The sequence below is a fragment of the Triplophysa rosa genome, linkage group LG2 (genome assembly GCF_024868665.1).
Source record: "Triplophysa rosa linkage group LG2, Trosa_1v2, whole genome shotgun sequence".
Lineage (NCBI taxonomy): Eukaryota > Metazoa > Chordata > Actinopteri > Cypriniformes > Nemacheilidae > Triplophysa > Triplophysa rosa.
Window position 1 is genome coordinate 3988318 of NC_079891.1, and position 23195 is coordinate 4011512.

The following is a 23195-nucleotide window of genomic DNA, read 5'->3' on the forward strand; positions in this document are numbered from 1 at the left end:
TTTATGAGTGTTTTTACTTTGGAAAAAGTACTTAACTACAATCTAACGCATTTATCTTTTTGCTTCACTACATTTCATAAATACCGTTTTTTAATACTTTAATTTAAAGTCTATTTCTTTCTTAAGTCAAAATATTTGATCAAAAATACTATCAAAGTCTTTATAATGGGAATAAAATATATTAAGCATTATACCATAGTGAAGGAACCTTTTCGGATAGTTCTCTCTTACTTTTAGTCTAAAGAACCTTCTTCCACTTCAAAGATCCTATTGTGCATCAGAAAGGTTCTATGGATGTTGACAAAGAACCTTTAAGGCCGTTTATGTTTAAGAGTTTAGCAACTGCGCAATTTAAAATGAGTATAGTGTGCATGCTGAAACTCCATTAGTGTGCACTTCATGAACTGTGTCCGTGAAATAAGAAATGTTACATTATTATAAGGTGGGGGTAGAGTGCTCAATTTTTTAATTTCACAGATCTTAAATGGTAAACATTTGTTTATCAACAATCCATTTGGTAAAGATGTATTAACAAATGGGGAACAACTTGCCGGGTACATCATCTGACAGCAGCAGGGTTCTCATGAAGTGAAACAGTGTCCTTAAGTACCATGAGAACTAGGCTACCGCATGCTGCTTTTCTATCACCCAGCAGCCGCAATTTGGCACAGAGACCGAAGCCCAAACTAGGCCATTTTATACGTTTTAGTGGCATGACACGCAGTTGCTTAATAGGCAAGATTTGAGAAATGACATTCATTAATTGATACAGAGATGTTCCATTTGGTTTTATCTGGGAAAATGAACAACAATAGTGAAGGTAAAGCATGCAAAAAAGATTTTCTGATGGCATACAACTGGTCAAGCACCGCCCCAACAAACTTTGCGTGCTCTGAAATAAAAAACAAGAGTGGAACCTCGTGTCCTTATATTCAGCGTTTAGACCCCGCATGATTTCAAGCGTCTCGCAGCTCTCAAACCTGACTTAACTTGTCTGTAGGTACTGTGGTTTTGTTGAATGTGTCTTGTACTGTTCTTTGCCAGTTCAATAGACTCTCATTCAAATGCTTTATAAAATCTTTTGGCAGTGTAACAGGATCTCAATGGCTGAGCTGTGGTGACGTTTCAATAGGGAGGGTGGGTCATTCAGGATCCAATTTTAAACCACGTGCTCTAGGACCGTGGGAAAGAGACGAGCCTTTCTTCCCAGCATAGGCGTATGCACAGATAGAAAGAGCGAAAAAAGAGAGAGAGGGAAGGTAGACATTCAAAACAGTTGCCTGTGGAAAATTGGCATGTTATGTGAAGTGATAAAATCAGTTGGTTATTTGTATCTCTTTCCTAACAGAACTGCACATTTGTCAACTCGTTGTTTTTAGCTTTGTAAAGACTTCTCCCACATCATTTTGAAAGTTAAACATGTTATAAAACCACATGTTTGACATTCTTTCGCAAATTTTGCATGCAAATTACGCGTGCTTTTAAATGCGAATCCCTTGTTAAACAAGGTCTTGTTATGCGAGGTCATTATAGTAAAGCCCTTAAGTAAGGCACTTAAGCACAGGTTGCCCCATGGGGCATTGCCCTCGCAATTAGTGGATGGTTTGAATAAAAAGCACATGCTAAATAGCAAAAGTAATACTTGACCTATTTATTTAGCATGGGAAACGTGGATGTTTCTTTTCCTGAAATTTAAGTGCTGTGGGTCATTTCAACATCAAGCGTTATTAACTCAAATGGTTGGCTTTTTGTGCATTTGAGAAAAAAAATTGCAATGTAATTGCAAAGGCATCTGTTGTTCTATGCATAAAGTACTTCAAGTCCAGATAAATATGTCATGATCCAGTCTGTGCACTGAAAAAAGGGTTTCATTCAACCAATTAAAATATTTTAGGGTAAGGATTCACAACTAAATTTTATAACTTGAGCCAATTAAAAATATATACCTTTTCTTTATTATTTTTCATTGGCTTAAGTTATAAAATATAGATGTGAATCCTTACCCTAACATTTTTTAATTGGTTGAATGAAACCCCAATTTTTTCAGTGTGTTTGCCCCGTGTATTGTGGACTTTTATGTTACTTCCTGTCCTGTCATATTTTGTAGTCCTTTGTAGTTCTGTTTTCTATTTGTTCTTTGTGATTGTCCACCCAGGAGTTTCTTGTCTGCTTATTATCCTGTCTATATAACCCTTGTGTTTCATTTGTCATGTGTCAGTGGTTGTTACTTGGTGCACGTTGCCTTGGTTCATTTTTCTTACTAAATCTTGTACTGCATGTGGATCCGTTTCCTGCCTGGTTACTCTGACTAGTTGTTACAAAACAGAACCATTTGCACAATATTTTTTTATTTTAATACACCTGTTTTAAACTCTCACACAACTTTATTTATTTGCCTTAAATTTCACAAATCACGTTTACAAGTCACTTGAACTAAAACTATATTTAACGGACCTAAAGGGATTTGCTCGCCCAAAAATAAAAATGATGTTATCATTTATTCACCATCATTTTGTTCCAAACCTGTATACAACAAAAGAAGATACTTTGAAAAATGTCTCAGTGGTTTTGTGTACATATAATAGAAGTCAATGGGAGACGCATGCTCTTCAAAATATCTTCTTATGTGTTCTGCAGAAGAAAGAAAGTCATTGCAGGTTTGGAATGACATGAGGGAGAATAAATGATTACAGAATATCGCATAACTTATAGATTTAACTAAATAGAAATAGATTCAAGTCACTTTAATATAATTTAAGTTCAAGTTAGTTTTTGAACTTAAGTTTTATGTTGATTTTTTTTACCTTGCACACATTTATGTAATTTGTGTATATACATATAAACCTGTAATGATCCAGATTGACACGGGTGAGCTCACCCATTGGTTTAAGTGGAAACAGAGACTGTAAATCAGTTGGTTTTTAGCGTCAGACAGTAGGAATGTCCTGTTTGTCTTGGTGTGTATTTGTTCACTGTACTTTGTGCCTGCGTGACTGGCATTTGTGCGGTTGTGTGCAACTCGGTGAGTCTGTACTGGTCTGGGTGTTTGATCTATACCTTTGTGTGGGAACCAAGCTGCTTCCTGACCTTGAACCACAACAGCTGTAGGGCAGGAGCTACACTTGCTCACGATCATGAGTTCAGACACGAGCCATGCTGAGAACAGAGACAGCTAAATACATAGTCGAGAGAAAGACCAGATATGGAATAATAAAAGCAAAATATGCTTATCGTCTATGCATACACATATTTGCCGTTGTCAGTGCATCACCCCAAACGCTGTTTATATATAACAAATCATGTCTGAAGGCAAACTTTAATGTCACCCACCCTCCTCCGAGTGAACGCTTTCCTGTTCCCGTCCAGCTCTCAGGCTCTGTGTTTGTGAAGGATATCCCCAGGAAAAGGCAACACTGATCATGATGTCAGAAGCTGCACTGTAGTAACCCTCAATACTACACTATAGTAGCTTTGCATGGTACTTTCTGAAGGTTCAGTAAAACGATTCTTGTAAATCTGCCCCTCCCTGTTGTATTAAATCCACCAGATTCCTGTAGACACAGCTGACACTATAGACCGTGGTTCCAGTTGTTATTCTATAATGGTAGAAATGGAGAATGTTCTCTTTTCCCAAGGATTGTAGAAGATATCTGAATATTAAAAGGAAACTGGCTCCCTCTAGTGACTAAAGAAAGAAATCCCATACAGTAGCCAAAAGTGATGAAAAAAGAAAAAAAGATGGACAACCCTTTTTGCCCACTACTGTATGGTGTTATTAGGCAACATAAACATTTATTCTGTTGGTATTTTCACTTTTAATGTCTTTTTTATTGGGTGAGATTTCTTAAAAATCATTTAAAAAAAACTTTTATGACATGTCTGTGATGTCCTTGCTTACAAATTGCCTACTTGTTTGATATTTTGTAACCCTAGTGTAATGTAATTCCTACATAAATGAAATGTCCAGACCACTAAATAAATAAACAATAAATAATCATTCGTCTGTTTTCTATCTATCTGTTTCTCCTTAAGCATTTCATTATAAATTGCAAAAAATATTATAATCTGACATGGCTGATGTTACCGCTTAGATCACCTAAATGATCATTTCACATACTGTAGATACATTTTCTAAAAGCAAAATCTTTAAAACTTTGTTTATTTTTAATCTGCTATTGATGTATTCATCAGTTATCTGGTATTTGGTTGAGAGGATTGAATTGACATTTTGTTGACCCAGAGAAAATAAACAAAGTCTTTTCAGGCACGGTATGGTTTAAAAAAGCATTGGACCATGTGTGTACCAAACAGCCTTTGCTTTTAGCTAAACCAAACTGAGAGGTCAAACACCACTCAGGCAAGTTCACCGTCCTACTTTCACTTCCTTGAAATGATCTATCAAAGTCACTCAGCCAAAAACATGCTATTCTAAATGACCACATATAGTCGACACAAAATCTAAATGACTGGAGCTGTAAGCATGTAGAGTTAATAATTGATTGTAATCTGATGGAGGTGATACAGGTAAGGGTCAGTCAGTGTTCAGTCTACTGTTACACACCGTCTGCATTCAAAACCGAGAGAGCTGTCTGATTAGCATTTCGAGGAATCTTGGGATGCATTCTGAATGAGCTCAACCTATGATGCCCCAAAATAGGTAGCCACTAACCTGTAGTAGCCTTTGCAGGTATCTGCGGCCAGTTGTCATCTTTTCAGTCCATTATTTCAGAAGATGATTTACGTACAGGAATTAGGAAATATTTTTTTATGCAAAAGAAAAAAGAGAGGTGTATTAAACATGCTGACCTATAGTCTGAAACTGGCAATTAAACAACCATAATTATAGGCTTTTCATAAAAATGTAAATGATGAAAAATAATACTATTCTTATTTTGGAAAATTGTAAACGGTACTGCAGATTTTCCTTGTCAGTTGAACACTTTTAGCCAATAAAAAATATAGAATTAACATTTAAAACACCTAAGAAATATATTGGAAGTGTTTTGAGGATTACAATTTTACTTTTTTTATTATAATTTTTCTAATTATTGAATTTTGTATATTTGATACGAACACAAATCGACTGCTGGAGCAGGTAAAATATTCCACATCTAGACATTAGAAAGTTGCACATCCGTTATTAAAAAATAAACAAAAACTAGGAAATGTCTTGTTTTTACCTTATTTTAAGTTTGTTAAAGGGATAGCTCACACAAAAATTATGTCATCATTTACTTGCCCTCAGATTGTTCCAAAGCTGTATACGTTGATAAACACAAAGGAAGAAATTTGGATGAATGTCAGTAACCAAACAGATCTCATCCCCGCAGTTCATTAAGTTTTGAGACACGCCCCATCGTCGAGACCTAGTGGCGTGTCTGCGGTAACTACAGGGCGCCATCTGCCTGTGTTGACAGCAGGAAGATAAAGATGGCGTGGTGAACATAACGAGTGCGTGGTGAAAATTGATACTCCAAATTTACGTCTTTCTGAAAGGATAACCAACGTTTAACATCAAACGTAAATGGTCTTTGATGACATGCAAATGCTGCGCTGACAGTTGGGTGAGTTAGCATGCCCGCAAGCTGTCACTTCACATGACTGATGAACTCGGGATATGTCGCTTCCGTAACGCACGCATCAAGTGGCTTTATTGAAGAAAACATCATCGCATCGAGGTGGACACCGCACGCATGTATGCGAGGCTTCGGCGGTCATGTTTTGTAAATAAAAGCAGCAGCGGCTGCACAATGTGCACATGCTAACGCACAGCTAGTCTTCTAAACTTGACCCTAACGTCTTAGCGAGCCGTGCTACGAGTTAAATGTTACGACCACCAACGAGATGGACGAACGACCGACCCTCAAGTAAAGCACATATGTCGAGTATGGACAGCAGCATGGGTTAAACGAATATTTGGCTGGGATATTTGAAGTTTTGAGTAAAGTTCTCGTCGCGCGAGTTGGCTAGCAGCGCACGCTAGCTCGGCAACACCAATCAAGTGAGTATTTCTCTCCACGCGAGACATTGTTCTTTAACAAATGTGCTTTAGAAACACAAATGCAAGGCTGTTGTTGCAGATATAATAAATGCTATGATCTATAATGTTGATTTTCCTGTGTATTTGTCTTGTTCGCTACACCAGTAGTTCTCAAACTGGGGGCCGTGGCCCCTGGGGGGGGGCGAGATGGATCCAGGGGGGCCACAGATTTTGTGGCATTTTATGAAATATAGAAATTGATCATAGATTGTATGCAATCAAACATCAGAAAAATAAGACCACCAGACAAAAGAATTGATGTTTCAGCATTGTATAACCGAATATGTTTTTGTTTAAATAAAAATGTTACATTTAAGATTATAAGTCTTTATTTGGGGGGCCGCAAAGCAATGCACTCTACACAAAGGGGGCCTTACAACGAAAAAGTTTGAGAACCACTGCGCTACACTGTCGAAATAAAGTGATTGTTAATCCATTAATCGAATACAAAAGTATGAGTATTTCACCACGATTCGTGAATAATTCGCATACTTATTTAAGGATTTCTCTGAAAGAGAACTTAAAGAGACTTTCGACAGTTTGTGCTTTCCACCATGTAATGTTTTTCACATTCTAGTATCCGTATTCGCATCTAAGTAACGTTTCGTGGTTAGTTTGCACTTTGGAGACCGAGTCCACATCCGTACTTAAAAAAAAAAAAAGATGTTTAAGAGTAAAAACATGTCCTCAGGAAGTCAGTTTCTACAGCTTCTCTGTTGTCTTGTATTTACATTTACAAGGACGTTTAACTCGGTTTTGTGAACATTGTATAATGTGGTTTGTTTTCCAGCTCACATGTGGTTCGTTATCAGGCAAACTTGTTTTTGTGGAGATGCTGAAGTTGTTGACCTGTGCATTTCTTTATGTTGTATCTGCTATCAATATTTTTTGTTGGTTCTTTCACTTTAAAGGGGTCAAACCCTGTTAAAAATAATGTTTTTTTGTCCACTTTCTGTTGACCCAAAGGCCATTTTAGTCAAAAACCTTTAAAGAGTCTATATAAAAAGTTTTGGAAGATCGTTCTATGGCATCGCTGTAATAGATAGATGGATAGATAGATGCTGTGATTTCAACACTAAAACTAAAGATAGGAGTACAATAAGACCCAGTGGAAATAATGGCCAGTTTAACTGTCAGAGAAAAATGTGAAACGGCTGTGAAAGACAGATGACTAATAAAATACATTGAAACCGCAAGAAAAAAATCCTACAATTTGCCCTACTTATTAGTACAATTTCTGGTTTCATTGGTGCGTGTTATTCCAAGGAAAAACATTTAGTCTCTACAGTCATAAGCGGGCGATCACACAGAACGCTCCTTTTCTGTTCGAAAACGTGAGGCGCGCCGTGCTGCTCTTTTGGTTGACTCTTTGAAAAGAGCAGCGTGCAGCGTTTTTTTATGTTGCTAGGTTATCAGAAACTTTAAAAAGGTACAAGCAGAGGGTGCTTGCTCTGACCTTGCTCGGTTAACCCGCGTCAGCCAACACAAGTTTCTCCATCATCATTGCTGTCTACGGACGATTCAAGCAACTGTAAAGTTCCGTCACCACATCGGAAGGCCCTTTCATTCAATCCTTTCATTCGATTAGACAATGGGAAAAAGGAGCATGACGTCAAAAGCGCTTTTCTGCTCAGAGTTGAGGGTTTTTTTTTCAACTTCAGGCGCTCAGAGTGCTCCTCCTAAAACGTGAGGCGCGGCAAGAACGCAAGGTGCCCGGCGCGCATAAGCAGAGTGCAAAACGTTCCCTGCCAACTGAAAACAATTCAAAAGAGGTGCGTCTAACAGCAAAAGATCCGATCTGTCTGATCAGGCCCTAATGCCGTAACTTAGGGCTGTCACGATTATGAAATTTGGCTGACGATTAATTGTGACCCTGGACAACAAAACCAGTCTTATGGGTCAATTTTTCGATATTGAGATTTTTACATAATCTGAAAGCTGAATAAATAAACTTTCTATAGATATATGAGTTGTTAGAATAGGACAATATCTGGCTGAGATACAACCGTTTAAAACTCATGAATCTGAGAGCGCAAAAAATCAAAATATTGAGAAAATTGCCTTTGAAGTTGTTAATCAGGGGCACTGTGGCAGACCATCCACTCACAAAAATAAAGTTTTTATATATTTAAGGTAGGAAATTTACAAAATATCTTCATGGAACATGATCTTTACTTAATATCCTAATGATTTTTGGCATAAAAGAAAAATCGATCATTTTGACCCACACAATGTATTTTGTCTTTTACTAAAAATGTTCCCGTGCTACTTAAGACTGACTTTGTGATCCAGGGTCACAATTGTCTAATAAATCATTGCGATTATGGCGATTAATTGTCTGTTTTAGAGCTTAGACTTTTAATTCTCATACATTTTTTATTCAGCTTTGAAACGACCAAATTGTTCTGAATATAAAGACTATGTTGTTTTTCTTGGAAATGCATCAGAAAAAAATGGGTCATCGTATATTTAAGGTTTAGGCTTTTACCTGTCAATAATACAACCGCCAAATACTTGTAAATTGATCAGGTGTGAATTGAAGCCACCATTAAAATGCTATCAGTCATAGAAAAGCTTCTAGTCCGTTTTTTTCTCACTTGCAAGACTACAATAAAAGTTTACTTCTATGTTAATGAGATTTTGGTAGACTGGTTTTCACACTGAAATAATATAAAATTGTACTGCAGGTTATTTTTATGGTATATGCTTTAGTTTTTTTTTAAGTGATTGTGTTGTGGTGGTACATTTTACAAGTATTACCATGCTTTAGTTACAATACATACAATAAAATATGCAATATGTAGATGCACTACAGCTCCCCCTAGTGTCTTCTATAGAGATGTGTGATAATTGCGATGATCTGAAACCATCGCGATGAGGTCAAACAATCGCGATGAGACGATTATTTCATAATCGTGACAGCCCTACTGTAACTCGCTCCTCTTGTGAAACAACGTAACTTTTTGGTTGACATTTCGAAGCCCTTTTTACTCTTTTCAACCTCTAAACCGTCTGTCATACAGAGGCCGCTTTTCAAGCTGCGGTCATTTCACGACACATCAAATCAAGTATTTCCCTGCATTTTCTTTGAATAACCTTTTTTAGTTAAAAATATGTTAGACCGTGGTATAATTGGCTGCAACGTGAAGTATGCCAAAGAGACGCCTACATATAGTATCTGAAGAGAATCCAGCGGTGCAAACAATGATAAAAAATAAACACCATCAAAGTTCATCATCTGTAATGCAATATTCACATTGAGTCAATGTCTGTCTGTGATGTCTGCCCCGTATGACATTTGTTGGTCAATAACACAACCAACAAAAACGTCTCATGTAAGCTGGAAAGGTATTAAACTGTGAGCTCTAACTGAAAGCAGAAGTAATCTGTTTAGCTAAAGCCAAGGCGTTTATTTCTTGGAGTAGATTTCATAATTCTCTAAATGGCCTTTGTGTCGTGTTTTTTTGTTCAATTTGATGTTGCCATAGCAAACAATGATGAAACTCTCAGCATTATTATTATAGCAGTTCCCCAATAGTCAGTTCCTCTTATAGCTTTGCAAACTTGACTTTCTACTTAGACTTTACTGTTAATGGTTTCAAATAAAGCTCCCAAATCAACCAGAACAGCTATTAATAGTGTGCGGCATTGACTATAAGTTGATAATCAGGTCATGAGACCGTCAAATGTGAGCACACCAGTTTATACCTGTTAGGCAATCTGATAAAAATAGCAGCAACCAATTGAAACAGGCGCCTTAATTAAAACATATTTTAGTAATAATACCCATGCAGTGGTCGGTAGTTTAAGGGGCGTTTGGATTGTTTGTAATTCAGCTCGGATGGGTTTTCATCTGAAATGGTTGCACAATAAAAGACCAGTCCAGAGGAAAAACATCTGGGTGGTTCTCACGAAACCACTGAAACATCATGGCAGTACAGATTTTAATTATAAAACATATAATTCGGTAACACAAAAAAGGATCATAATAAACATCATTGTGTTCTCTACCTTGCACAAAGAAAGATATTTTGAAAAATGTTGGTAACCAAACAACATTGAACTTGATTGACGTCCATTGTTATGAACACAAATTCAAACATTTCTCAAAATATCTGCTTTTGTGTTCCACAGACGAAAGTCATATCCATGCTTTGAATGACTGGTTCTTGTTAACTCGCTGTGACTGTCAGGACACAAGGTGAGTCAGCATGAAACTGACACACACTGTTGTAATTGTAAGCTTTGTGAATGTGTGTACAGTTCACAGTGATATTTGTGATTCATTATCATACAGCAATATGCCGCAGCATTTTCAGTCACCCACTGGTAAGCAAACTTAGTTTTCTGGTGTTTTCTCCTCCAGGTGAATGTTGCCCCATCGTGTCTTGTCGCTTGTGTCTCTGTGATGGACATGGAGACAGCAGCCTGTGAACTGCTTCACCAGAACGGCGACGTCCACCATGAGGACCTTGGCGTGAAGCAATCCACAGTTCTTCAAATCCATTTCTACCACAGCGGCCCCCTCTGTTACCCACAAGGACAGTACATCACTGAACAGCTCATCATCGATGCCGCCAAAGAGTGCGGTAAGTCATTTTCATTAGCGCTGCTCGATTATGTCAATTTTTTGTGTTTTAGAAACCAATAATCAACAACATGAAGTATGGTCTGTACTGAGGGTCTTCATCACTCTTCACTCTCTATTAGATGCGCACTTTTAGTTCTTTTTGGTTCTGTTCTGTACAAAAAGGATTAACACTGCCCGTCCAAAAAGAAGTCACACTCTCTAATATTTAGTTGGACCGCCTTTAGCTTTGATTACTGCACGTACTCGCTGTGGCATCGTTTCGATAAGCTTCTGCAATGTCCAGAATGTCCTCTTTTTTTATCTTGTATTGATGATGGGAAAGTCCGACCCTGCGCAAAGTAGGGGTTGCACGACTACTGATTTTTGCTAGTCGATTTCTTATCAAAACAATACTCGAATTACTCGAATTTCATTTAATAAGTTTCCAACAGTAAAAACAATAACAAATTGAATCTTACTTTAACCGGTTAGAATGTGTGAAATAGACTAACACAAGTCATCGCCGTCATTGTTTACGTCCTCTTGCCACACACAGTCTTTGGTCGAGCTCTTGGATCGCTGGTTTGCAGTAAGAAATATAAGCGCATCGACATGACAGGGATGTAGGCTTGATCTTTGCCTCGTGACGGTGTTGCCAGCCAAGGAAAAAATTCTTTCACTTGGTGTACTGGTGGCAGGGACAGCAAGATATGATTTAGCCAGCTTGGATATCCGAGGAAACCGGTGTTCATTACATGCCCACCATTCGAGAGGATTACCCATTGTGGGAATGTCCCGCATTTGAAAATAATCTTGAACCTCATCTTCACGGGTAGTTGGCCTCTTTGACGTAGGATTGCGGCTTTTGTATTGACATCCAACGAGCTCCTCGAGGTCAGCCTCGAGCCTTGGTTTTTAGGCACAATGGGCAACGCACTGTTTGCCACATTGCAGTCGGCACCCTCCTTTTCACCTGTTGTGACAGTGAGATATTCATAAAAACGGAACATGAGGAGTTTAAAAATCAAATAACGTCGACTATGGATTATTAACTCACCTGAAGCTTCTGAATGCTCTGTCTCGTTGTCATGCAATAAATCGGAGAGATGGGCTTTGGCTTCCTCTCTGGTTTTCTCTGGTAGAAACAGCAAACTCTTAAACCGTGGATCCAACATGCACGTGCTAATAGGAATAGATCATAGTGCAATGCAATGCAATAATGCAAGTCCTAGTCCAAGTCCAAAGTCTTCTCCAGAGATTCTCAATGAGGTTTAGGTCTGGACTCTGTGGTGGCCAATCCATGTGTGAAAATGATGTCTCATGCTCCCTGAACCACTCTTTCACAATTTGAGCCTGATGAATCCTTTTTTCTGAACTTTCATCCAGCAGAAGAACAACTAATAAAGTAGCTCACTCAAAAATTCCCTCATCATTTGTTCACCCTCATGCCATCCCGAGTGTGTATGACATCCTTAATTCAGTTTAAGAGTTTATAAAAATATTGGTCACTTTACATACTTGTATAGCTCCACGAAACACATACAAAATAATAATGTAAACAGCTAATGTCTAATGTGGTGACGTAACGCTACGGCATAAAGAGTCCCAAAGGTTTTGTGTTTTTAAATCTGCGTAATGGAAATGATGTTTTTGACGCAATTGCTAATACTGTGTGCTAATAAAGACCTTTTCACCTTGAGTGTGAATTTTTAAAACGAAGTACGGCGTTTTTACAGAGGGAAATTTACAATGCAATAAAAATATTTGAAGCTTTTGGGCTTATGTTCATGAATTGACTGTAAGACTTCTTTGTATCGGACTGTCTTGTCTCACCTTTACCTGTTTTTGTTCATGTGTTCTCCACCAGGAGTTTCGCCAGTCTACTGTAGCCTGTTTGGGTTGTACAAGGAAGATGAAGGCATCTGGTTATCGCCCAATCACATTCTGCACTTAGATGAAGCATCCAATGAGAATTTGTTGTACAGAATTAGGTAATGCACCAAGCTCATTTTGTGTAAGCGAATCAAGCTGATGACGGTCTGTATTTTAATTCAGTTTTGTCAATATCCACCTGTACAGGTACTATTTTCCTGGCTGGTACAGTTGTGGGGCGTCTCGGGCGTACCGCTATGGAGTTACTAAGGGATCGGAGAGTCCTGTGCTGGATGACAATGTCATGGCTTATCTCTTTGCTCAGGTAAGTCTTCCTCACATTTAAACGTGTAGTTCACCCACAAATGAACATTCTCACCCTAATGCCATCCCAGATGTATATGACTTCCTGTATTAAGTGGAACAGTTGTTTTTTAATAGAAAATCTGTCCTATACATGTATTGGTTTAAATAAAAGCTTTAAAAGCACAAATCTATCATAACTAGGGGTATAAAGATATGTCGTGATACCATTATGTCAATTGTTTTTTTATATGTTGTCTGTTTAGTCCTATTGGTTGAGCATATATTTTTCAATTTGTTTGTGCGTTTTAGAAGCTTATTAAATTATTTTCTTCATTTTTATTTTATGTTAAAACACGGTTTTATTTTTTAGTGACGTGCCTATTCACATTCACCTTAAATGTTGTTAATTCTGAATGTTGTCAACAATGTTTAATATTTTGAGCGTATTTAACGAAACTTGGAACCAAGACAAGCACTAAGTTAAATATGGCAGATAAATACCAATAGCTTCAAATCTCATTCGTTCTAGCGAGTCTTGTGACAAGAATCAACGAGTTTTGAAGGTATTCTTGAAACCATATTTGAATTTAGTGCTTGTTTTGGCTTTGGTTTTGGCTCAAAATATGAATAGCTTGAGAAGACATTTATTAACCCAAAGGGATTTACTACTATTATTTTGTTTGTGTTTCGTGGAGCTATACAAGTATGTAAAGTGACCAATATTTTTATAAAGAAAACTCTTGAACTGAATTAAGGATGTCATACACACTCGGGATGGCATGAGGGTGAACAAATGATGAGGGAATTTTTGAGTGAGCTACTTTATTAGTTGTTCTTCTGCTGGATGAAAGTTCAGAAAATTTCCCGTGGCAACGTCTGTTTCATGTGGCCTGAACTTAGTCTTACTTGCGTAATTGATTCCACCCATGTGTAAGTGAATTGCACTTTGGCCTGGATTGCCTTCCATAGGATATTCTTGAAGAAGAGACATTCTTGTCTTGGGTTTTACAGTGTGTGAAAGTGAATCATGGCTCTGTATATCTGCACGAATAAATGCCCTTATTTACAAACCGAACGATGAAGAAAACTCATGCCGGCGTTGACTCCACTGAGCGGCTTTTATTTTTCTGGCGCCTTTTCGTCTTCCAGCAGCATTTCCGGTATGCATTGACTGACTTACTGAATTAGTAGTTTAAATGCGTTTTATACCTGTATAACTTGCTTAGTGTGTTCATCATTTTATTAAACGCCGCGCCCTGGAAAAAAGGCAGGCCGACACAGACACGCGAGTCGTTTAAAACCCCTGGTTGAGAATGTAGTTATATCTTGTCTTGTGTAGGCTTGGCATTATGTATGTATTGATAGATGCTTTTGTTATGCCGGTATTACAGTAATTTGATAATTGACAGTGACTGCGTCATTCATAAAGTCACAGGCTTGTTAATATATATGTTAATAGGTGTGGCTGGGTATTGTGAACAGGTTGCCGATTCGATTCATATTTTCATAGTTTCAATTCGATTTAATATCGATTGGTTATCAATATTTCAGACACTGAATTCGTATTTGAATATAAATGCTGGTTACCGAAACCCTCCAACTTGGTTATATTACTGAAATACACATTTACATTAACAATAGGCCCACACAATAGACGCTGCACGCAACATGAGTGAGAGAGAGAGGCGCTGTGCACTCGCAACTCTACAATGATTTAAGCTGTTTTATATAGTAAAATTAAAATGTAATGGGTATCACGAAAAATCTATTCATGGTTGGATAGTGTGGCCGCGACAAATAAATCAACATGGGAAACAGACAGTACAATGATTTGTTGTTATGAGAAGTAGCCTATAAATTGTTTTTGGTTCGTTTTGAAACTATGGCGGCACAAATTAAGGAGCCCCTTTAGGGACATGGGGTGGAAAAAATATGAGAGGGAAGAGAAAATATTTTTTTAAAGGTTTTGCGTTATCTCGCAAAACTTTTGCGTTATCTCGCAAACACTTCATGTTTAATGTCCTGCTGGCAGAATTTAAGACTAGCTCCAGTCTATAGTCGCAGATTCCCGGACCAATAACTCGTGAGCTAAACGTTCTTATAATACAAATTGCACCTCATTCTATGTAACGTAAACAATGAACTTTAACTTAATTTTCCACAAATCGAGCCTTTTATTGATCTCAGGCGGGAGCCGGCTGAGACAATACCGAAGGGATCGTCTGCAAGTGCAAAACCAGAATATCATTAGGCTACTAATAATAGTCATTAACTTCAGTGCTACATACTGTAGTATAACTACACTGCGTTCCAAATTATTATGCAAATTGGATTTAAGTGTCGTAAACATTTAATTTTATATTGTTCAATTAAACTTATGGATGGTATTGTGTCTCAGTGCTCTTTGGATCACTGAAATCAATCTCAGACACCTGTGATAAGTAGTTTGCCAGGTGAGCCCAATTAAAGGAAAACTACTTAAGAAGGACGTTCCACATTATTAAGCAGGCCACAGGTTTCAAGCAATATGGGAAAGAAAAAGGATCTGTCTGCTGCCGAAAAGCGTCAAATAGTGCAATGTCTTGGACAAGGTATGAAAACATTAGATATTTCACGAAAACTTAAGCGAGATCATCGTACTGTGAAGAGATTTGTGGCTGATTCAGAGCACAGAAGGGTTCGTGCAGATAAAGGCAGAATGAGGAAGGTTTCTTCCAGACAAATTCATCGGATTAAGAGAGCAGCTGCAAAAATGCCATTGCAAAGCAGCAAACAGGTATTTGAAGCTGCTGGTGCCTCGGGAGTCCCGAAAACCTCAAGGTGTAGGATCCTCCAGATGCTTGCAGTTGTGCATAAACCTACTATTCGGCCACCCCTAACCAATGCTCACAAGCAGAAACGGTTGCAGTGGGCCCACACATACATGAAGACTAATTTTCAAACAGTCTTGTTTACTGATGAGTGCCGTGCAACCCTGGATGGTCCAGATGGATGGAGTAGTGGATGGTTGGTGGATGGCCACCATGTCCCAACAAGGCTGCGACGTCAGCAAGGAGGTGGCGGAGTCATGTTTTGGGCTGGAATCATGGGGAGACAGCTGGTGGGCCCCTTTAGGGTCCCTGAAGGTGTGAAAATGAACTCTGCAAGGTATGTAGAGTTTCTGACTGAGCACTTTCTTCCATGGTACAAAAAGAAGAACCATGCCTTCCGTAGCAAAATCATCTTCATGCATGACAATGCACCATCTCATGCTGCAAAGAATACCTCTGTGTCATTGGCTGCTATGGGCATAAAAGGAGAGAAACTCATGGTGTGGCCACCATCCTCCCCTGACCTCAACCCTATTGAGAACCTTTGGAGCATCCTCAAGCGAAAGATCTATGATGGTGGGAGGCAGTTAGCATCAAAACAGCAGCTCTGGGAGGCTATTCTGACATCCTGCAAAGAAATTCAATCAGAAACTATCCAAAAACTCACAAGTTCAATGGATGCAAGAATTGTGAAGGTGATATCAAAGAAGGGGTCCTATGTTAACATGTAACTTGCCCTGTTAGGATGTTTTTGATTGAAATAGCTTTTGATTTCAGTAAATATGACCTCCTAATGCTGCAAATTCAACAAATGACCATTTTCAGTTTTTTACAACCTATGAAATGTTTTCAAACTCTGTTGTGCATAATAATTTGGAACAGTGCATTTTGAGTTTTTCATTTTTTTAATAAATACTGTTGTCAGTGGGAGGTTTGTTCAATAAAATTCCAAATGTACCCTAACTGTTGATTACTTGAAAATTATACTGACTGTCATTTGCATCGACAAATTAGGAAAACCAGAGAAAGATATCATTTGCATAATAATTTGGAACGCAGTGTAAAACCAGTTTAAATTCAGCAGGAGAGCATTAATGTGTAAACTGAATTTGGTGAGACTTCAGTGTGTAACATTTAAGTTATTAATGACTATTTTTGTAGTAACGCTTTTCGGATTTACAGTCACTTTGCAGACGGTTCCTTTGGACTTGTCCATGTCGCCTGCTCAGATGATATCAATTTATATTTTCGTTTTGAGGAAGACTGGGTTGTAGATCCTAATCTAAGGAATTATGTGTTATTTGTGTTATAACAACGTTTAGCTCACGAGTTATTGGGAATCTACTATGAACCGCTCCATTGTTAATGTACGGAGCGGGACAACAGGACGTTTGAATGTTTTGCGAGATAACGCAAATATGTTTGCGAGGGAACGCAAATATGTTTGCGAGGGAACGCAATGTTTCTCGGGGGAACGCAAAAGTTTTGCGAGATAACGCAAAAGCTTTAAAAAATATTTTTTTATTCCCTCTCATTGTTTTCCACCACCATGTCCCTAAAAGGGCTCCGTACAAATTAAATTATGTTCATTCACTTTGCAGGGAAGGTTCATGTAAACCAAATCATATTTAGTATAGCCTATTGCGCAGCTTCTGCGCATTTCTGACTCAAACATACCCGTCATGCGGCGTCGTTTAGAGCGGTCGGCAGCACTGCGAGAGAGAGTCGACTGCTCTGTTTGCTTTTGAATTGCTCTTGCAGTACTTTGATATGCCAGGTGGTTGTGCGCACCGCCGCATAAAGTCAAACAAGCCTTTTTTTTTTTACATTGATGCACCACGCATTACCATATACATGAGCTTAAGCTCTTAGCAATAAACAGTAATGGCATCAGTTTCACCTCATCAGTTCAACACGCGGATCGATCAGAACTCTAGTGTGAAAGTGTGCATGTGTCATCTGTTTCCAACAATGGATGGACCGTCCACTATATATGATAAATATTCCCAACGAGTTATTACAGAAACAATTTATTGAAGTATTAAGTGTTTTTGTCCCCACCACTTTTCAAAACAAAGTTACGCCACTGAAGGAATACGTCAGGGCAAGTTGGGCAACTCTCAGGTATCACACACCAGAGTTCAAAGTCCACTCCTGATAAAAGTTTAAAACTTATTTTATTTTTATTGAACAATGGATAGCCTCTATATCACGTTGGTAAATCTGTTATTGTTTTCTTGTTTTTAATCATTCTCTACACATTATTAAACCATATATAATGGTTACTTATAACTGTAACTGATCAGTAATGGTTGGTGTTGACAAATGAATGTCAAAAGAATAAACTGCTGTAAAGTGTGTTTATACTGTAGGAGATACTGAAATACATTACATTTATTCATTTGGCAGACGCTTTTATCCAAAGCAACTTACAAGTAGGAGAGCATATAAACATTTTGTCAGCACGCTAAACAGTTCTGTTAGTTTAAGGCCATGCTACTAGGAGGATTACAGCTGGAGTAAGCAAAGGAGAAATTGAACAACAATATTTATTTATTTATTTTTTTGACAGACAGACAGTTATTGATTAGTCAAATAAATGCAGAACAGAGAGTACTGGAATACTGAAGTACTAGAGTACTGAAAAAGCATGTTTTGGCGACGTATTTGTGATTATTGTGTAATTTTAATACAACTAAAACCATTAAATGGTCACGTGTAATTTTAAGTTAGGCTTACGTATATTGACTTGACTTAAATATAAAATTTTCGACTTTTACTAATCTTTTATTTTCATAATTTAGTGGAAATATGTTGTTGTGCTGGGGAAAGAAAATGCACAACATGAACCCCCGGTGTGAGCGCGGGGGTTGGGGGTTCATGAGGATGGTTTGAGATATGACGCGCATCTCTCATATCCGCTGACTGCACACGCGTGCACACGCATCATACTGTACAGACTGTAGTCTACATGGAGTATGTATGCTAACAGTGATGCTAAACTCTGACACATGCTAAACTCATGTTGAAGTCGTTCACTCTGTGAAAACCAAACGTAAATACCATTCAACCCGAGTGCTTGTCTTACGTTAAAACTGTGGTCATTTCACCTAGGTAAAATGACGTTCAACACGACTTGTACTTGTTTTTAAAAACCCAAAACATAAAAAAATGAATAAATCAACCAATATATGTGATATACTGTATATCTGATTGAGTTCTTTACTAACAAAAAACTGCAAATACATATACATCTTTAGAGTAGAATGCACTCATACGATTTTTAACTTTTTTATTGAAGTTGCAGCAAAAATCAAACCACTTCTTTTAATCCTACAGACACAAGATAAAGACCATTTATTTAACATTTCAGAAAAAAATGAAATAAAGCAATGTTAGTTTCATAAACGGAAACAGACAAGAATTAAGTTGAAGTGTTTTATTGTTATCGTAGACTTTTGTGAGAGGAGTACAAAAATGAAAAATGTAAATTAAGTGACATGTTTAGTTGTATTTTATTATTTGTACTTCTTTTCAGTCACAGAGTTCTTCAATTTAAGAGTTGTTGGTAGTCAGTGGTGCCCCAGAAATCTCATTTGCTAACATTCTTCCAAATATCTTTGTTTGTGTTCAACAGAACAAAGACATTTATACAGATTTGGAACAACTTGAGGTTAATTTTTGGGTGAACTATCCCTTTAAATTGTGTTCCTGCACTGGCCTTCATAAGCCATGGTTACAAACAACACTTAAAGGAATGAAAATGTTGTCATCATTTACTCACCCTTATGTAATTTCATACCTGTATAAGTGACTTTATTCTGATGAACACAGAGAAAGATATTTGGAAGAATGAGTAAAAAAATAACGCAATTTTGATTTTGAGGTGAACTTTTCCTTTAATGCTGAGACTAACCCAGGGGGCAATATGATGCCAACCCGGGGTTAAGCCTTAGTTGGAACAGCTAGTGTTACTGTCCTAACATTCAAAACCTCTCTTTCTCCTGACTTTGTCATATTGATGTGGTTTTCCCCTCTGTGTTTTGTGTATGTAGTGGAGGAGCGACTTCGTAAACGGCTGGGTGAAGTTATCCAGTGACCACGAGATTCAGGAGGAGTGTCTCGGCATGGCAGTGCTGGATATGATGAGGACGGGCAAAGAGAAGCAGTGCTCTCCGCTGGACATCTACAATGAAGTTAGGTATCAATTGCAGTCGGCCTTACACGAGTACTGTTGTTAGCATGTCTGAGGTTTAGCTCTTCAAGAGACACCATTCTGAGGCCTTTTCATATTGATGCACTTGTTAATACGTCACTTCTTATCTGTTTCATTCAGTTACAAGTCCTTCCTTCCTAAAGACATGAGGGAACGTATCCAGGATTACCACTTCATCACCAGGAAGCGCATTCGCCATCGTTTCCGGAAGGTGGTCCAGCAGCTCAGCCAGTGCCGAGCCTCGGCGCGTGACCTGAAGCTCAAGTACCTGATCAGCCTCGAGTCTCTGGACTCCGGCTTCTACACCGAACGCTTCAAGGTCAAAAAGCCCTCGGCCGAGCAGGTCACCATAGTCGTCTCTGCAGACCACGGTGTTCAGTTGTGCCGTGAACAACATAAAGACGCACAGCTGGAGGTAAACGGCACTTGTTTGGTTTTGTTTCAGCCGTTTATCAAATGCTTCAAACTCTATCAAGATTTAAATGTTACTGATAACAAGTTTTTTTTAAGTGAAGTATTATGAGAGATTGTTTGTTTTTTGGCCGAGCGCTCGCTTCAGATGAAACGCATCCGTCTGATTTACGAAGCCTATTTTTAGATTTGATTTTTTGGAAATTCTGAGAACCGTGTACAGATATTATTATTATTACGGTGCCTGCGGGGTAACGCTGTTACAAATTTATTGATAGACCTCAAATAGTTCTCTGTGTGACTGTGTGATTCATTCATAATTTTGATCTTCGCAAAATATTTCTCCCAGAACTGAGCATCCTGTCGTCATGTACTCACCGTCATGTGGTTCCAAGCCTGTACCAATTTTGGGGCAAAATTCTTAAACAGATTGTCATCTTCAGAATTTGTATTAATTGTCTTGCAAGTGTTTTTTTTTTACTTTCAAAGAAGCTATTTTAGTTTCATCCCTTCTGGAGTTTTAGTAACACGACTGTATTTTCTTAGCAGGACCTGCAGACGTATTGTGATTTTGCAGAAGTTGTGGATATCAGTATCAGGCAGGCCAGCAAAGAGGGGACCGACACGAACCGAATCGTCTCCATCAACAGACAAGACGGCAAAACTCTAGTAAGTCTGTAAAATAGAAAAGATGTTCATCTATGTAGCCAAATACATTGAGCCAGAAATACATCTGTTAGAATTTGTCCAAAATGAGGTTTTTGTAAGTCCGAGTTTTAAAGTTACCATCTGTAATGCGTTCCAAATGCTGGTTTTGGAACAGAGCGGATTATTTTACGATTGTTCATTTTTTGTATCAGGAGCTGGAGTTCTCTTCCTCGATGGAGGCGTTGTCGTTTGTGTCTCTGATCGACGGTTACTACAGACTGACCACAGACGCCCTTCACTACCTCTGCAAGGACGTGGCACCACCCCATCTGCTGCAGGCCATCGAGAGCTTCTGCCACGGGCCCATTTCGTAAGAATGACATGTGCTTTATTTTACGTTGCGTGAGAAAAAATGTAAGAGCCTTATTTTTGGTGATTATTGTAGACTTGTATGAAGTGAATTAGGGTGACCCCGAATAGTCGAAGATTCGATGCTTCGATAGGAGGAGCCTGATCCGACTACCAATCTCACAGTCGAATCTTCGCAGAGGTGTTATGCAATGGGGATCATCCCATTTTGGTTATATGGGCAGTGACGTAGCAGACGGGCACGCACTGTGCCACCAAAAATATTATTTATGATGTAAAGAAATGGGACATTTTTAGCGTTTGGTACCGAAACCCCCGGCGCATATGAGCACGAGATCTGGCTACGGCCCAGCACGGGATCGCGTCTTCTGTGCTGTGAGACTGGTATATACAGTGAGGGAAATAAGTATTTGATCCCCTGCTGATTTTGTAAGTTTGCCTACTTACAAACAAATGAAGGGTCTATAATTTTTATGGTGGGTTTATTTTAACTGATAGACACAGAATATTTAAAAAAATCAGGGGAAAAAAATGTTATATAAAGGTTATAAATTGATTTGCATTTCAGTCAGTGAAATAAGTATTTGATCCCCAAGCAAAACATAACTTTGTACTTTGTGGAGAAACCCTTGTTGGCAAGCACAGAGGTCAGACATTTCTGATAGTTGGTCACCAGGTTTGCACATGTGTCCGGATACATTTAGTCCACTCCTCTGTCAATCTTTAAGGTTTCTTGGCTGTCGCTCAGCAAATTGGAGTTTTAGCCTCCTTCACAGAGGTTCTATAGGACTAGGGTCTAGAGACTGGCTAGGACATTTAATGTGCTTCTCCTTAAGCCACTATTTGGTTGTCTTGGCAATATGTTTTGCGTCTTTGTCATGTTAAAGGCTCATCCATGACCCATCTTCAGTGACCTAGTTAAGGGGAGGAGGTTCTCGTCCAAGATTTTACGGTACATGGGCCCGTCCCTCAGCCCCTCAATGCGGTGAAGTCATCCTGTATACCTGTAGCAGAGAAAAAGCCCTAAAGCAGAATGTTTCCAACACTGTGCTTCTCTGTAGACATGATGTTCTTGGGCTCATAGTCAGCATTTCTCTCCCTCCAAACACAGGAGTCCATTTTGGTCTCACAGCAGTGCCAGCACTTTCGCCAAAGCCTTTTCTGAATCATTTTTATGTTCATTGTCAAACTTAAGACGAGCCAGGCGGGCCTTCTTGGGCAGGAGGACCTTGCGGGTGCTTCAGGATTTCAGTCTACTGTGGCATAGCGTGTTACCAATGTGTTACCAATGTTTTGCTTGCTAACTGTGTTCCCAACTGTCTTGAAATCATTAACAGGCTTCTTCCGTGTAGTTCTGGGCTGATCTTTAACATTTCTCATGATCATCTTTACCCCATTGGGGAAATATTGCAGGGAGCTCCAGAACAAGGGCATTTGATAGTTATTTTGTATATCTTCTATTTCCAAATAATCACACCAACAGTTGTCTCCTTCTCACCAAGCTTCTGTCTGTAGCCTATTCAAGGTTTGTGCAGGTCTCCAATCTTGTCGCTGACATCCTTTAAAACCTATTTGGTCTGGACCATGGTGTTGGAGAGGTTGAACTGGAAGATACAGATTCTGTTGGCAGGCATCTTTTATATACATAACAAGCTGATTTAGGAGTACTTTCTTAAAGTGACAGGACTAATCTGTGGTCCATATAGGCACATAACCAATCTGTGGAGCCAGAATTCTTGCTAGTTGGTAGGGGATCAAATACTTATTTCACTGACTGAAATGCAAATCAATTTATAACCTTTATATAACATTTTTTTCCCCTGATTTTTTTTAATATTCTGTGTCTATCAGTTAAAATAAACCCACCATAAAAATTATAGACCCTTCATTTGTTTGTAAGTAGGCAAACTTACAAAATCAGCAGGGGATCAAATACTTATTTCCCTCACTGTA

The 23195-nt window shown here is 38.5% G+C and overlaps 1 protein-coding gene across 3 annotated transcripts in view; it reads left to right on the top strand.

Annotated features, from left to right (window-relative positions):
* Positions 1-5379: 5379 nt before the first annotated feature.
* The window catches only part of jak2b (Janus kinase 2b), a 24501-nt gene continuing 6685 nt past the window's right edge, over positions 5380-23195 (top strand). Inside the window, exons 1-9 of one of the 3 annotated variants that reach the window (XM_057354678.1) lie at positions 5380-6001; positions 10175-10241; positions 10407-10629; positions 12478-12601; positions 12690-12807; positions 19654-19799; positions 19935-20229; positions 20772-20894; positions 21086-21243. In XM_057354678.1, coding sequence (XP_057210661.1) covers positions 10449-10629; positions 12478-12601; positions 12690-12807; positions 19654-19799; positions 19935-20229; positions 20772-20894; positions 21086-21243 — 1145 coding nt within the window. In that variant the 5' untranslated portion in view covers positions 5380-6001; positions 10175-10241; positions 10407-10448. The remainder of the gene's footprint in view (positions 6002-10174; positions 10242-10406; positions 10630-12477; positions 12602-12689; positions 12808-19653; positions 19800-19934; positions 20230-20771; positions 20895-21085; positions 21244-23195) is intronic. The other 2 variants (XM_057354693.1, XM_057354685.1) reach the window with 2 other exon arrangements.